Genomic DNA, 15,181 nt, shown 5'->3' on the forward strand with positions numbered 1-15,181 from the left:
CTCCCTGGAAACTAACAAAAGCCTGTTCACCCTTCTACTGCTGAAGAGCATTTTGAGACAGATGAGCTACAAATAAAAAAAGTCAGTAGCTAAGAGTGAATCAATACACATAGAACAAGATGCAGAGAAATATGTAAGAAGAAAAGTCAACACAAGAAGAGGATAATCTACCAGAGATAAAATTACCACTTATTTTTCCCAGGTTTCTGAAAATGTATTAACAATAACCAGAAAACAAAAGTGATAAAAGATTATAGATAAGTTACATGGCTGCTAAATGTGCCTTTTAGCCATCTTCTTTTGATAATAATGTTCCAGCAAGCATGCAGAATTAAAATGAAGATCAAAGGTAAGTTGGAACCTATGTGGCCCCATACCACTCTGTCAGCCATTGGTTAAGGGGTTGAGCACAAGTATGAGGTCCCAGCAAGGGGCCTGGACAAAAGTGGTGGCTATGTGCAGATCAGATTTTGTATAAACTGAGTCGACACCTTCACTCAATCATGCTTGAGAAGCTTCAAGCTGATCTTTTAAGAAATAAACTCACCTTTGGTGGAAGCAGCCCAAAATGTCCATCAATAGATGAAAGGTAATATATATATATATATATATATATATATATATATACACACACACACACACACACACACACACACACACATACATATACACATATATATACATATATGTATATATATGTATACATATATACATATGTACACATATATGTATACATAAAAAATATATATACATATGTATACATATATATATTTTTTTAAGGCTATATAGGTATATGTAGCCTTAAAGAGGAAATAAATTCTGACACATATTACCATATGAATCAACATTATGATCAGTGAAATAAACCAGACACAAAAGGACAAACACTGCAAACACTAAAGCAGTACAATTCAAAGAGACAAAAAGTAGAATGGTGGTTTCTATGGGGCTGAGGGTGGGGGAAATAGTGCCTAATGGGCACAGAGTTTCAGTTTGGGAAGATGAAAAGAGTTCTGGAAATGGATGGTTGCAGAGCAATATGAATGTACTTAATGTCACCTGAAGTCTATACTTAAAAATGGTATAAACGGCACATTTTATATTATGTGTATGTTACCACAATAATAAAAGATAACTCACCTTTGAAGTTGCCAATGTATAGGCCAGGCAGGATCTAAGAGAGAGACACAGATCAAATGTGAGTGTTACAGACTTGAAGCACACAGAGGCTGGGCCCTCACCACAGCAGTGGGAGCACAGCCCAGGCCTGTTGCCTCCCATGCCCACTTCCCAGCACCTTCCTATATGGACAGCATAGATGACTGGGCATCCTTGTTTCCAGGGCTCTGACCCTGCCCACAGCCACTAGAAAGCCTGCTCAAATAGCTTGTGAATAGCTGCATGTTGGTACCCATCAGCTCATGGGACTTTAAAGACCAGGATCCCCCCACAGATCCTCACAGAGAGCTGCATGTTCTCCCTCACTTAAGCCCTGCAATGCTCCTTAGCATTCTGAGAGTACAGCCCCAAACCAAAGGGGCCCAAATCCAAGCCGTCTACCACTCCTCCCTACCCTTCCCCCTCTACTCCTCCTTTTCTCATAACACCATAAATACGCCCCCCCCCCCCAACTTATCTCATAGCTCCAGAAAACCTCCCTTTGCTGAGATCTTGGTGCATGCTCTTTCCAAGTCTGGAAGCTATACTCCTACTCTCCTCATCCCTCAGGTCTCAGCTCGGACTCACACCCTGGGGAGGCCTTTCCTGAGTCCAGAGTCTGGGGTAGGCCCCAGTTTCAGCACCCACAGTCCTTGGTATTCCCCTTATAGTGATGATGTCACAGGGTATTGCTAGATAAAGGTCTGTCTCCTCTGCTAGGCTAGAAAGCTCTTTGGACAGCAAACACATCCTCTCACTCACTGCTGTACATCTAGCTTCTGGCCCAGGGCTTGGTTCATGATTACTATTCAATAAAGAACTACTAAATGAATGAATCAACTGTGCATTTAGAAATAAATGCACAGGTTAATAAAAGCATACGTTTGCTCCAAAATGTCTACTTCTCCTAAGGCAGTGGTTCTCAAACAAGACAATCCATCAGAATCACCAGAAGATGTTAAAAATTCAGATTTATGAACAAGCCCCAGCCCCAGCTGCCATATAGAATGATTCAGTAAATCTGAGATAAGAACCAGGGCAGGGTTTTTCACATGCAACTCCCCACTTTGCAAAATACAAAGCTAATTCTTATCTGGCATTACTTTGTATGAAGAGTTTGAAATCCAAATACAGACACTGCTTTTGGAAGCTGACATGATTTTCAAATGCATACAGAATACTGGCCACTGCAGATCCTTGGTGCCCTGGTGACACCCTCCTGTCAGTACTACCACCCCACACCCTAGCTCCATTCGCTCCACCACCCCTCAGCTCCATTTGCTTCACACTCCCTATTTTTATCCACTCCCACCAAGAAAGCTGAAAGCAGCATGTAGTAATATTCTTCACATGCATGGATTTCTTTGAGCATCTTCCTGACAACCAGCTACCTTGCTAAAAATTGATAGCATCTGTGCAAGTTACTGCAGGCAGAAGGTACTGTGTCACTGTCAAGGCAGCCTGCTGGAACACAGCAATACAGGTCTAGGGTTAGCTTCTGTGCTGGGGTACAGAGGTTGCCAAGCTGAGGGGCCACAGAACATAGCGACCAAATAGGGATACTTGTGAGAAGGAAAAAATGATTTATTACTATAGCTGACCCTTGAACAATGAAGATATTGGGCATCAACACCATCCACAAAGTTGAAAATCCATGAATAACTTTTGGCTTATCCAAAACTTAACTACTAATTTAGCCTACTTTTGACTGGGAGCCTGACCAATAGCCTATAAATGCATATTTTGCATGTTATACGTATATTAAACTGTATTCTTACAATAAAGTAAGCTAAAGGAAAGAAAATGTTGAGAAAATAATAAGGAAGAGGAAATACATTTACAGTACTGTAAAAAAAAAAATCCTTGTACAAGTTGACCCTTGTATTTCAAACTTGTGTTGTTCAAGGATCAATAGCACTCCAGGACAACAGGCAAGACCCAGAAGTGATCAGGGCATGGGGATGTGTGATCACCATGGCTCACTGAGTTTGGAGAGTTCCCTTGGGGACTGAGAGGTCAGTTATATTCATGACTGAAGTCACAGCACTGAGGCAAGCCAGGTTAGATCTGTAACCAGGAACATGTGAAACAGTATCTCAGAGGAAAACACCAGCATCCATTGCCAAGGAGCTAAAACATCTCACAGGTCTTTCTTGAAACATTATCAGTCTTTGGGATTCTCCTGGGAGGAAGGGTGGAGAAAATACTGCATTATTCCTATTTTAAAATATAAGAACAATACAAGTTCATCTTAGAGATAGATCAAACTGATAGTCTCTGGCAGATCTTGGCTGCATAGAGCTTTTTCATATGCAATCTCCTGTTGTACAGGGTCTCTATCTTTATTAGGAGGTAACATTAGATACTAAAGGGTATAATCGTCACATGGCTCTCTTGGCTGATAGTACCAATGACTTCCTCCTTGACCAAACTTCAGTTAGGCTCCTTTGAGCCTTCCTCTTGACTAGGCCTCATCTGTGGCCTGCCAGTTTTGGCAAAGAATCCTGCTAAGCCTGTTTAGTAAGAATCCTCCCACTCTTGATATCCAGTCAAGCTCATTTCATACCTTTTATACCTAATCAAGTTCTTTTCAGTAATTTTCCATCCTTCCCTCAACTTGCCTGTTGGCTAGAAATCCCCACTTTTTCCTGTTGTATTGGGAGTTGAGTTCTGTCACTTGCAATAGTACCTCCCCCTATTTCAATAGCATCAAATAAGGTCTTCTTTACCACTTTTAATAAGTGTCAGAATAATTTTTCTTTTATAACATTGACCACAAATGGCTCCAGATTCATAAAATGGACAACTATAATGAACTATAATATAAGCATGTGTATTTGCCAAAAATCACAGAACATATAACAGCAGATGAATGGTTTACTGATTTCTGGTCACACGTGGGCAGCACGCTTAGCACTCAGGATATAGGGGTGATGGAGAGAGACATGGCACTGCCAAAGGCCTACTTCCCTTGTGGAACTCCTTGTCTAGGGAAAGAGGAGGTGACTTGACCACTCTGGGATCGCCAAAGATTTCCAGGAGGCAGCAACACTTAGGAGACCTGCAGTTCAAGGGTAGTGGGCCAGGAGAGAGGGAAGGACAGGCAGGGGAGCAACGGAAACTGCCAGTAGAGAGAAAGAAGGCCAATATCCACCAGGAGAGAACATGAGGGAGGGAGAGACACAGAAGGAAGAACAGGAGGCTGTGGTCCAGATTGTGGACCAGGCTGCATGCAGCAGACACAGACAGCCATGGAAAGCTTTCAGGGCTCTAGATTAAGTACCACTAAAATGATTAAGATGTGTGTAGCCATTAGCAATATCTTTTCATATATTTTTATTTAACATATCTTGGAAATGTCATGATAAAAATACAGGAAAGGTAAAGTTGTATATGTAGTCAATGTATTCATTATCATGTTTACCTCTGTAAAGGGAACACTGGGGACTGTGGGGAGGGTCCAGGTAGGGCCACTTTGTATTGCTGTTTGCACTTTTCTATATGGTTTGGATGGTCTAACTTCATGCGAGCATTACTTCAATTTACTTTTCTTTTTAAGTGTATTTATTTTGAGAGAGTGAGAGAGAGAGAGAGAGCACACATGAGCATGTGCAGAGGAGGAGCAGAGAGAGAGGCAGAGAATCCCAAGCAGGCTCTGTGCTAACAGCACAACCCAAACATGGGGTTCCATCCCATGAACCATGAGATCACGACCTCAGCCAAAATCAAGAGTTGGACACTTAACTGACTGAGCCACCCAGGTGCCCCTACTCTTTTAACTCAAGAGGGGTTATTTGGGGAAAAGATTATGGCCCAGTTTTTCTTTTCTTTTTTGTACTTCTACTACTTTCTCTTCTAAAATAAATGTTTCATATTATTTTTTAAATAAAATAAAGCAAGAACTTGAGATCACCTCTCTTCCTTGCTCTAAGAGCCATGCTTTTATGATGGCCTTTTTTTAAGTTTATTTATTTTGAGAGAGAGAGAGCACAATCAGGAGAGGGCAGAGAGACAGGCAGAGAAAGAATCCCAAGCTGGCTCTGCACTGTCAGCACAGAGCCCAATGTGGAGCTCAAACCCACAAACTGCAAGATCACGCTCTGAGCCGAAATCAAGAGTCAGATTCTTAACTGACTGGGCCACCCAAGTGCCCCAGTTTTATGATTCCTAAATCCATCCTTTAGAAGCCAACGCCAGTCTGGCTTCCACTCCTTGCAAGGCTATCTAAAACCAAACATTATCTTCCCACCCACATTATCAATTCAAGTCTCCTGATGATGTCACTTTCTCCCAGTCACCCAGAGTGAAAACCTGGAGGCTACTCCCACCCCAGTACCTCCCTCTCTCTTCCTTAATGCCTCTCTCTCCCCAGTGAGTTACAAATTCCCAGAACAGTCCTGGCTCCTTGGCCCAAAGCCACCACCCCAGATCAGAGCCTCAGTTCATATATGGGCTAGAGTAGTATCCATTGAACTAACTTCTCTGTCCCATCAAATTAATTTTTAAATGTCATATTCTCACTGGGTCATTTTCTAGATGTTTCATAGCAAACTCTTTATTTTCTAGAAAAAGAAAGCCAAAACTGAATTTTATTTTTATTTTTTAAAATATGTTTATTTGATTATAGTTGATACACACTGTAACATTAGTTTCATGTGTATAAAATAGTGATTTGGCAATTCTATACATTATACTACACTCACAAGTGTAACTAACATCTGTCACCATATGACACCATTACAATACCCTTGACTATACTGCCTATGCTGTACCTTTCATCCCCATGACTTACACATTCCATAACTGGAAACCTGTACTCCCCACCCCCCTTCACCCATTTTGCCCATCCCCCCCACCACCTCCCCTCTGACATCCACCAGTGTTTTCTCTGTATTTATAGGTGTGATTCTGCTTTTGGTTTGCTTATTCACTTGTTTTGCTTTTTAGATTCCACATATAAGTGAAATCGTATGGTATTTGTCTTTCTCTGACTTATTTTAACTGGCAAAATACCCTCTAAGTCCATCCATGCTGTTGCAAATGGCAAGATCTTATCCCTTTTTATGGCTGAGTAATATTCCATGAGATAGATAGATCTCACATCATCTTTATCCACTTGTCTATTATGACTCTTGGGTTGCTTCCATATCTTGGCTACTGTGACTAATACTTCAGTAAACATAGGAGTGCATATATCTTTTCATATTAGTGTCTTCATTTTCTTTGGATAAATACCCAATAGTAGAATTCTTGGCTCATGTGGTATTTCTATTCCAAAAGTGAATTTTAACTGAAAATTTCAACTTGGCTTCCACAGGATGGTTCCAACTTACCCCTGAAGGATCTTCCCTATTTCTCTCTAATATGCAGCCAAGTCAAGTAACCCCCATTTTCCTATTACCCCTTACTGGTCCTGCCTTACAATGTCACATTTCTTTGTTCTCAATATTCTCTTTAAACAGAGAAATAGTCCCCACTATTTGGGGTCCCTCATCCCCCTTGGCTATACTTAAAAAAATATAAACACTGTAATGGACAATTATTTTATTTTATTGGTTTCTTAGCCACGGAAGCCCTTTCTTAGGTTTGAGGAATCCCCCCCACCACCCACTTTAGAGTGGTGGGAAGCACAGCCTAGCTTTTACTACAGAAGCTGCAAATACCCAGATATCTACTTTCATTTGTCTTTGCTGCTGTGACATGGAAATGTGACCTAAGTGCAAGAGGTCTCCACATCTGCTCCAGACTGGAAACCAGAGATAACCCAGAGCATTCTCTCCTACACTAGGGGCAGCAGGGCTGGTAGCACATCTGGAGCCTAACAATAGCAGCAGCAGTATCTTTGGGTAGCCCCAGAAATGCTCTCCCCAGACAAGTTCTAGGATCTGCTTCTGGCAGGGTAGCCTTAATTTGGTTCTCCAGCCTTCCTGGCCATCCTACCTATTATACCCAAAGCAACCACATTTGGCTTGTGTTGCTTACAACCACAGCCCCTGATGTAGGCCTTTCAACCCAGACAAAATGCACAAATGCAAATGAGCTGCACAGACCTTCAGGCAAGTCACAGACTAGCAAAGTCCTATCCACCCTGTAAACAGCAGCACCATTGGCACTCCCAGAATCAGTTAGAGATCACTCTGACAAGAGATTCCTCCCTTCTCTGGACTCTATTAGCACCCCATTAAACACTTACTTCTACTCCTTAATAGCTCCCCAATTTATTTGCTCCTCTTGAAACTTCTGATTAGTACATTTGTTCAGCTTCCTCTAGCTTATTGTAACAGCCGCCTAAAGATCTCCCTACCTCTGGACTTGTCCCTCAAAAGGAATCCTCAAACTCCCCTCTAAGGTGCAAAGTTGAGTATGTAACTCTTCAGATTAAAACCTTCTCAGGGTTCCAAGTATCTATCACCATGAAACCTAAATCTGGCACTTCAAGAGAGACCTTCACGAACTCAGGTTGCTATGTCTTCAGCCACAGCCCCATGCCTGCTTTTTACCCAAACTTCCCCATAGCTTTGTGACCACACAAAGATGCAGAGCGGGACCCCCAATTCCAGCATCCAGGTTTTAAGGGAAACAGCCCAATTTTCAACTGTTATCAACTATATAAAAAAAAACCCACCTTAAATATTGGGAGGGAGAAGCACAGGGGCCAGTGTTGGAGGAGAGTGGCGTCCCTTTGGGATGCCAGAGCAGAGTGCTGGCAGAGGAAGGCTTAAATTTACCAAAATCAAACAGCCAATTTACTAAAAATAATTTAAGATGCACTTTTTTTGCATGCATTTAAACTTTTATGATTTAATTTTTTCAAGTTTTTATTTAAATTTCAGTTAACATACAGCGTAATATTAATTTCAGGTGTAGAATTTAGTGATTCATCACTTATATACAACTCCTGGTGCTCATCACAATAAGTGCTCTCCTTAATATCCATCATCTGTTTAACCCATCCCCCTGCCCACCTCCTTTCCAGCAATCCTCAGTTTGTTCACTAGAGTTAAGAGTCCGTTTGCTGGTCTGCCTCCTTTCCCACCCCCCTCCATGTTCATCTGTTCTGTTTCTTAAATTCTACATATGCAAAGAGGTGACAGAGCTATTTCAGTCAACTTTTAACTCCATTTTCAAGACCAGGAGAGTAAACTAGTGTTTCAAGGGCTGTAAATAGAAAGTGAATAGCTCAATCCCAGTTTCTTTAGTTTCTTCCATATAGAATTACACAACAAGATAAAGGAAGGCTACACGACTGGCCATCGGCAGAAAGAGAAATTACAGTTTTGTTTTCAAGAAAAATAAAAACCCCATGAATATTTAAACTTTTACTCCAGTCAGCTTCGTAATTCAAACTTGAAACTCAAAACATTTGACCCATCCACTTGTTGCTGGTAATCCTTAAGTACAGATAAAGAGAAAAATGAAATACAATCATTTTCCAGCATAAAGATGACTTGTAGAGGAGATCATGGAGGAGCAGAATGTTCATCTGGGACAAAGTGGCTGATCAATCAGTCAATTCATGAAGTCTGAGCTCAAGCCAGAAGCAAGAACGCAAAGCACATGAAAATCATTACCACCTGGAAGGAAAGAAAAGCATAGACCAAGAAGTGTGTATATGCAGTTTGGGAATGTTCTATGACTCTAAAATAATAAGAACTAGATTGTTCCTAATCATTTTTGGGCCTCCTGGAAAATAATTGTTCTTTCCCTCTTCTGAGAATGGTCTTCCTCCATTGTTCACCTGGGTGGCTCCTTGTCATTTAGATACTCCATGAGATGACAGCTCCTGAGATGGTCAGCTTTCCTGACCACTAAACTCCCTGACACCCTTCATCACACCACTCTGTTATTTTCTTCATCTTATTTATCAGAACTTAAAATTATTTTATTATTTGCTTGCTTTTTTGATTGACCTTGAAGGAGGTCTCTATTGTGTTCCCTACTCTGTCTCAAAAGCCTGCCACAGAGTCTGGCACATGAAGAGATAATAAAAGGTGATGGAGCATAGCATGAACTGCAAGAGAAGATGCTCTCTGGCACTACACTAGTCAAAAAAGATTCTTGTTTTCTGATAAAAGACTGTCTGCAAATAGAAAATGAAGGCAGACTCTTGCAGAAATACTTTGAGACCATGCTAAATATTTTCCATGGTTAATGGATCCTCTTCATCAATACTGTTCACACCCACACTATACTAACACTGGCCATACAGAAATACATAAAACCAAATCCTTAGCCACAAAAAAAGCACTTATGAACAAAATAATACTACTTCTAAGGCAGTAAATATTTTGAGTTTATTTTTTAAACATTTCTCTTAGTGCTTCAGGATGCCATGGAGTCTAAGAACACCACCCAAACAGATTTAAGAGATAAAATTCCCGATCAGGCAGCAGTACAAGGTCGTGGGGGGTAGGAGAATCTTAATTCTTCCCAAGTCAGAAATTTCTGGGTTTCAAAGCCAGGAGTAAGTGAGAGAGTTTTGGTGGATTCTCAGAAGGGTTAAATTTCACACACTTTCTTAATGCCATTTGGCCATGGACTTAACCAGTTTGCATTTACAAAAGGAAGAAACTGAGAGTACTCTCGTATGCACTTAGAACATTGCCTTAAGCATCTTTCCTTCAATACAAAATAAAAATATAATGTTAAAAAGAAAAAATATCCAGAAGGTAGTACAGAGGACCAAAGACAGAGATTACCAGCATAGAGCAGTTTTTATCTGTACAGCTGTGTACATGGTATATTCACCTCCTGCAGAGGTACTCCTCTTGTAAGCTGCCTAGGGCCAGGTGGCAGGGTCTTCTTGTCTTTGACAAGAAGCCCAGTACAGGCTCTAGCACAGTGCTTTGACAACAGCAGGTGTTCAATAATATAATATGATGAACAGGGGGATGAACAGATGAATAAATTATGAAGGTGGCCAAGTCAGGTGCTGTCACATGGAAACAGTGGCATTCATAGTACAAGGATGTCTAACCTTCCAGCCCCTTACTATACAAAAACAGAGCTTCTCAACTTTTAAGGCCCTATTACACCTTTTGATAACAATCTAGTCCTAAGTCACACACACCTTCTCCTCTGAGTGGAGAAGCCTAGGCCCGTGGCTCTCAATGGGGGATGATTTTGCCCTCCAGGATACACCTGGAAATACCTGAAGACATTTTTGGTTGTCACAATGGGGGAAGGGGGCAACTGGCACCAAGTGGGTAGAAGGCCTGGAATGTTGGTAAACCTCCTACAATGCATAGGACAGCCCCCACAACAAAAATTGATCCTGTCCAAAATGTTAATAGTGTAGAAGTTGAGGAACCCTGCCATATGCTTAAGGAGGCATATTCATGTCTTTGATCTTTTCCCCTTGAACTAAACTCCTTTCTCAACTATACTCCCTTATCTTCCTAAGCAGAACACAGCTATCCTAAACCAATGTTATCACTATAACGATTAATGGGACAAATCTAAGAACACTGATAGCAGTGCATATTTGTACTTTACAGTTTGCAGGAATGTCTTCTAATAAATTCTCATTTGCTTCTCTCAAGAATCTTGGTAGTATCTGGGGGAGGTATCATCATATTTGTTTTAGAGCAAATAAAACTAGATAAGCTAACCACCGTCTCTATGAATTGAAGGAGGTAAAAAAAATTGAAGCTCAGAAACAGTAAGTGACTTGTTCAAGATCACACTCATGAAGCAGCAGAGTGGTAGAGATACCCCAAATCAGGCTTTGTGATAGCCCTACCCCTCTGTCTTTTACCACGGTGGTGGCCCAATGGAAATACAATGTGAGCCACACGTTATTTAAAATTTTCTAGTAGTCACATAAAAAGTAAAAAGCAGATGAAATCAATTTTAATATATTTTACTTAACTGAAATATATTCAGAATATATATTCATAATATTTATAATATACAACATACAAACTTATTTCTGTAACCAATATGTAAAATTATTCATAGAATAGTTTACAATTTTTGTACTGTCTGGTGTGTATTTTAAACTTAAATCACATCTCATTTGCAGTTAGCCACATTTTATTTTTTAAAATCTTTTAAAAATATATTTATTTATTTTGAGAGAGAGAGAGAGAGAAAGAGAGAGTGCATGCATGCAAGTGGGAGGAGGGACAGAGAAAGAGGGAGACAGAGGATCCAAGCAGGCTCTGTGCTGAGAGCAAAGCAAAAGAAAACTTAGGAACTAAACAATGTAGATTTTCTTACGACTGCTCCAAGAATAGCAGTTTTTATTTATATTCCATGTCCTCATGGAAGATGTTCTCATCAATACATTCCTGTCTCTTGTGTGGTAAACATCATGTCTCAGTTAGGTGGACACAGCATATTACACAGGCAATTTAAGGGAATGAGGCTTCTGTGTTCTGGCCAGTTAAAGATGTGAGGATGTAGAGAAAGAGAACACAGCATTTGTGATCTATTAGTTTTGAGCCTCATGTCATGTGCCTATAGCATATAAAATCTAACCCTGACTATAACCCCGGGAGGTCTGTCTTTTCCTCTTTGTGGGAAATGGACCATCAGAGAGATTAAGTAACATGACTAAATTCCTAATGCTAGGTTTGGAACCTAGTTTCCATTGATTGTGAAGGTAGTTAGTGGAGGTCTTTTCTTTGTGCTAGGATGGCAGTTTATCCCGAGTGAGTTCTAAAGACTCTGAAAAAGAACTTGATAAAGCTCCCCAGAGCTCCAAATTAATTGCAAAATAGGAAAAGTCATCTTTTCTTTTCCTTCATGCTTGAGATTCATAAAAGGAGGAGAGAAAGGCAGGCAACTAAAACGATTCCCAAATAGATTCTCTGAATTGGCCAAAACTGTAATCACTAATGAGTTTATGGTGTGTCAGGCCCTATTTCGAGACTTTACCATACAGAGCAACTCATCTGCTCTTCACCATAACCCCATGAAGTGCTATTGTTTTCATCCCTGTTTTATAGATGAGGTGCACAGAGGATAAATCACCTACCCAAAGTCACCCAGCTGGTAAGTGGAAGAGCCTGGACTCAAAGCCAGGTGTCTGGCTCATAGCTACAATGCTGAGTGCCTCACTAAGATGCTAAAGATCAATCTAGTAAACATCTATAGTGAGATTAGAGTTAAACTAAATAGCCTGTTGCATGAAAATGTCATGTTTCTGTAGAGTCTTTGAAAATTCCCAGTTGATGCAAAGCTCTTTCAAGGGTCTGAACCTCCTACTCTTTTGGGTGAGGACCTATAATGGAAACTCCTATACTGTCTTATTAATTTTAAGTACTATAATGTCCCATTACAAACAAAAATCTAGTCTCTCTGAGCAGTATGTCAGAGAAATCCACTCTAAATGCTTCTCCAAGTGCATGTTTTTATCTCGGTCAACCTGAATTACTCACCTAAACGTGGGATAAAGAAAGTACTACCATTATAGGTAGGATGTGAGGACCCTCTGGTTCTGACACCTTAACCCCTGACTGACTGCCAGGGTTGGTTTACTTCATTCAGAACCCAGCTGCCCAAGCTGACTGCCTCTTTTTTCCTCACTGCTCTGTGTCCTCCAAAAGCATCCTGCCTTGTGGAAATCAAGCTGTCCATGGATTTCATAGGAAACTCACTTGTGACAATGGAGGCAAACACCTCCGTTGGTTCAATTGCTGGTCTATACCAAAGGTTCTATGAAAAGCCTTTGTGTCATTTACCATTATACTCTCCCTCTGCCCTTACAACTAGCACAGCACAGCACGTTAGATATAATGGCTCTGTTTACAATACAAGATGGTTAAGATAATATCAACAAGAAATGTATTACTTCTTCAAAAGATAAAAATCATGACTATGACTGTTTTTGCTGAAAAGCCTTAAATTAATTTTGAACATTCAGGCAATTATTGGTATTATGTTCTTTGACTTATAATATTAAAATACTACAAATTAAATGCTGAAAAAGGTGGAGAGTGAAGAAGTCAAGTGGAAAAAACTAGAAAGAACTAAAGAAAAGCTAAGGTATGACTACAACTAGTGGGAAGGCAAAAAGAGACCACAAATTTAAGGAAGCACCTTTATTGTTGTTTTCATTTAACAAGCAGAAGGCTCATGGTGCTGATGGATTTCAGTGCTAATGGGGACATAATGCAAGTATTTACCCAAGAGAAAAATAGTCTGTTTCCAATCTTGATCACTGCCCCCCTCCCCCAACACACACACACACTCACACACACACACATACATACACACAAGGAATACAATTCTGGTTACCAAAAGCCTCAGATATGCAGGCCTAAATCATACAGTTCTTCCATAAACTGTGTCTGCAGAACACAATAAACATGAAACAGGTGAAAAAACTTAACTGGGTACACAGGATTATGCCTGACTGAACTCTTCTTCCCAACCTTGAGTTCTAATACTCCCCCATCCCACTTCACACTCTAGCTGAAAGAACCAAACCACTGCTGACCCCAGTGCACAAAGAAAAAAAGAAAAGAAAGACAGCCACATTGTTATACCCACCAACTATGAAAGCTGAGTCTGTGTGGAGATGTGGGTGTGTGGAATACAATGGAGGCAGATCATTTAAAGGCCTATGAAGAGGTACTTATCTTTGGTGAGGACTTTTAAAAGTTTTCTAAGTCTCTCCTTTAAACCAGTAGTACCAGATAACAAAATCCTTAACCTTGTGGGTGACATGAGCCCCAGGCAACTCTCAACTACAGGGCTAAAACCTGGTATCTTCCATTGTCAGGAAAAACACAACCTGAGAAGGGGGTTCTGGGGAAACTGGAGAGGAGAGGGTGGGGGGGGGGGGGGGAACAGAGACAAAAAGAAGAGACCAATACGGATTTTCTGTGAGGCAAAATCAGCACAAACAGCCAAACAGGTTGCCCTTGCTGCAGAAGCCATATTAATCCAGGATAAACCAAATCTGAATCTGTTTTCTCAACAACTCCCTCCCCTGCCAGGTAACACCTCAGGACTTAGGTCTCTGTCAACTTCTTTGTCCACATGAAGAAAAAAAGAAGAAGAAGAATATGGGAGAAACAGGAATTAAATAGCTACTCTAGTTTACTAATAATGTGGGTGGTGATGCTTCAAGAGTCGACTCTGGGAGAGAAGGGGAAGGGAGAAAAAGAAACCACAACCCCTCTGAGCTCAGCTGAGGTCTCCGCCGAACAAGTGTCAACGCTTTTAAAGAGCACGGCTTGCTCTCAGTCGCACAGCACACAGGATGGCAGGGTAGGTGCGGAAGACTGCTTACCCAGAAGCCCGCAGGAAGCTGGAGACGGGGGCACCTCAAAAACAAAAACATCGCGAGCACCACGACAGGCGCGCCGCCCCGCCCTCCCGCTCCCACCAGGGGAAAGCGCACCCGGTGTCGAAGTCGCTGTGGAACGGAACCTGGCCAGACAGGTCGGAGCGAGAGCAGGGCACTCGTCGAGGGCTCTCTCCTTGCCCAGCAAACACCAGCCTCGGGGAAGGCTGAAAAGTGTAAGCAAAACCAGAACAAATGAAAGAAAGACACGTTACCTTGTTCATCCCATTCCCCATGGTGGCTGAATGCGAACTCTAGCACCCTTGGTAATGAGGTCGCAGGCTCACTAAAGGCATATTACAACACGAGGAGGAAGGAGCAGGTGGGGCGGGCGGGGGAGGAGGCCCTGGGGAAGAATTTCGTGCTCGCAGTATAAACAACAATAATAATAATCAGGGACATCCAGGCCACTGGGTTTGCTCCAGGGAGCCGGCCTGGACTCTAAGGCTTTCCGCTCGTCCGACCCGGACTTCCCGGACGAACAGAGCAGAGGCACTGGCGCCCTTGCCGGGAAATGGTCTTGCTTTGCCAGTGCACGCCCCTTGTGCGCCCCAGCGCCCCTCCCTGGCCGGACCGGCTCCCTGGGACTTGTAGTCTGGCTCCCGGCAGCTGCAACCGCTCGCTCCGCCCCGCGCGGCCTACAGCTCCTTGGCGGCGGGAGCCGAAACCCAAAGCGCACGCGCAGCGCAAGCCTCGGGGGCTGCTGCGGCGCGCGTTCCGGGAGTT

The 15,181-nt window shown here is 41.9% G+C and overlaps 1 protein-coding gene across 4 annotated transcripts in view; it reads right to left on the reverse strand.

Annotated features, from left to right (window-relative positions):
- The window catches only part of DUSP22 (dual specificity phosphatase 22), a 63,751-nt gene that overhangs the window by 48,081 nt on the left and 489 nt on the right, over window positions 1-15,181 (reverse strand). The window contains exons 1-2 of one of the 4 annotated variants that reach the window (XM_047858938.1): window positions 14,671-15,002; window positions 1,141-1,174 (exon numbers count right to left, since the gene is read on the reverse strand). In XM_047858938.1, the coding sequence (XP_047714894.1) occupies window positions 1,141-1,174; window positions 14,671-14,691 (55 nt within the window). In that variant the 5' untranslated portion in view covers window positions 14,692-15,002. The other 3 variants (XM_047858941.1, XM_047858940.1, XM_047858939.1) reach the window with 3 other exon arrangements.

The sequence above is a fragment of the Prionailurus viverrinus genome, chromosome B2 (genome assembly GCF_022837055.1).
Source record: "Prionailurus viverrinus isolate Anna chromosome B2, UM_Priviv_1.0, whole genome shotgun sequence".
NCBI lineage: Eukaryota > Metazoa > Chordata > Mammalia > Carnivora > Felidae > Prionailurus > Prionailurus viverrinus.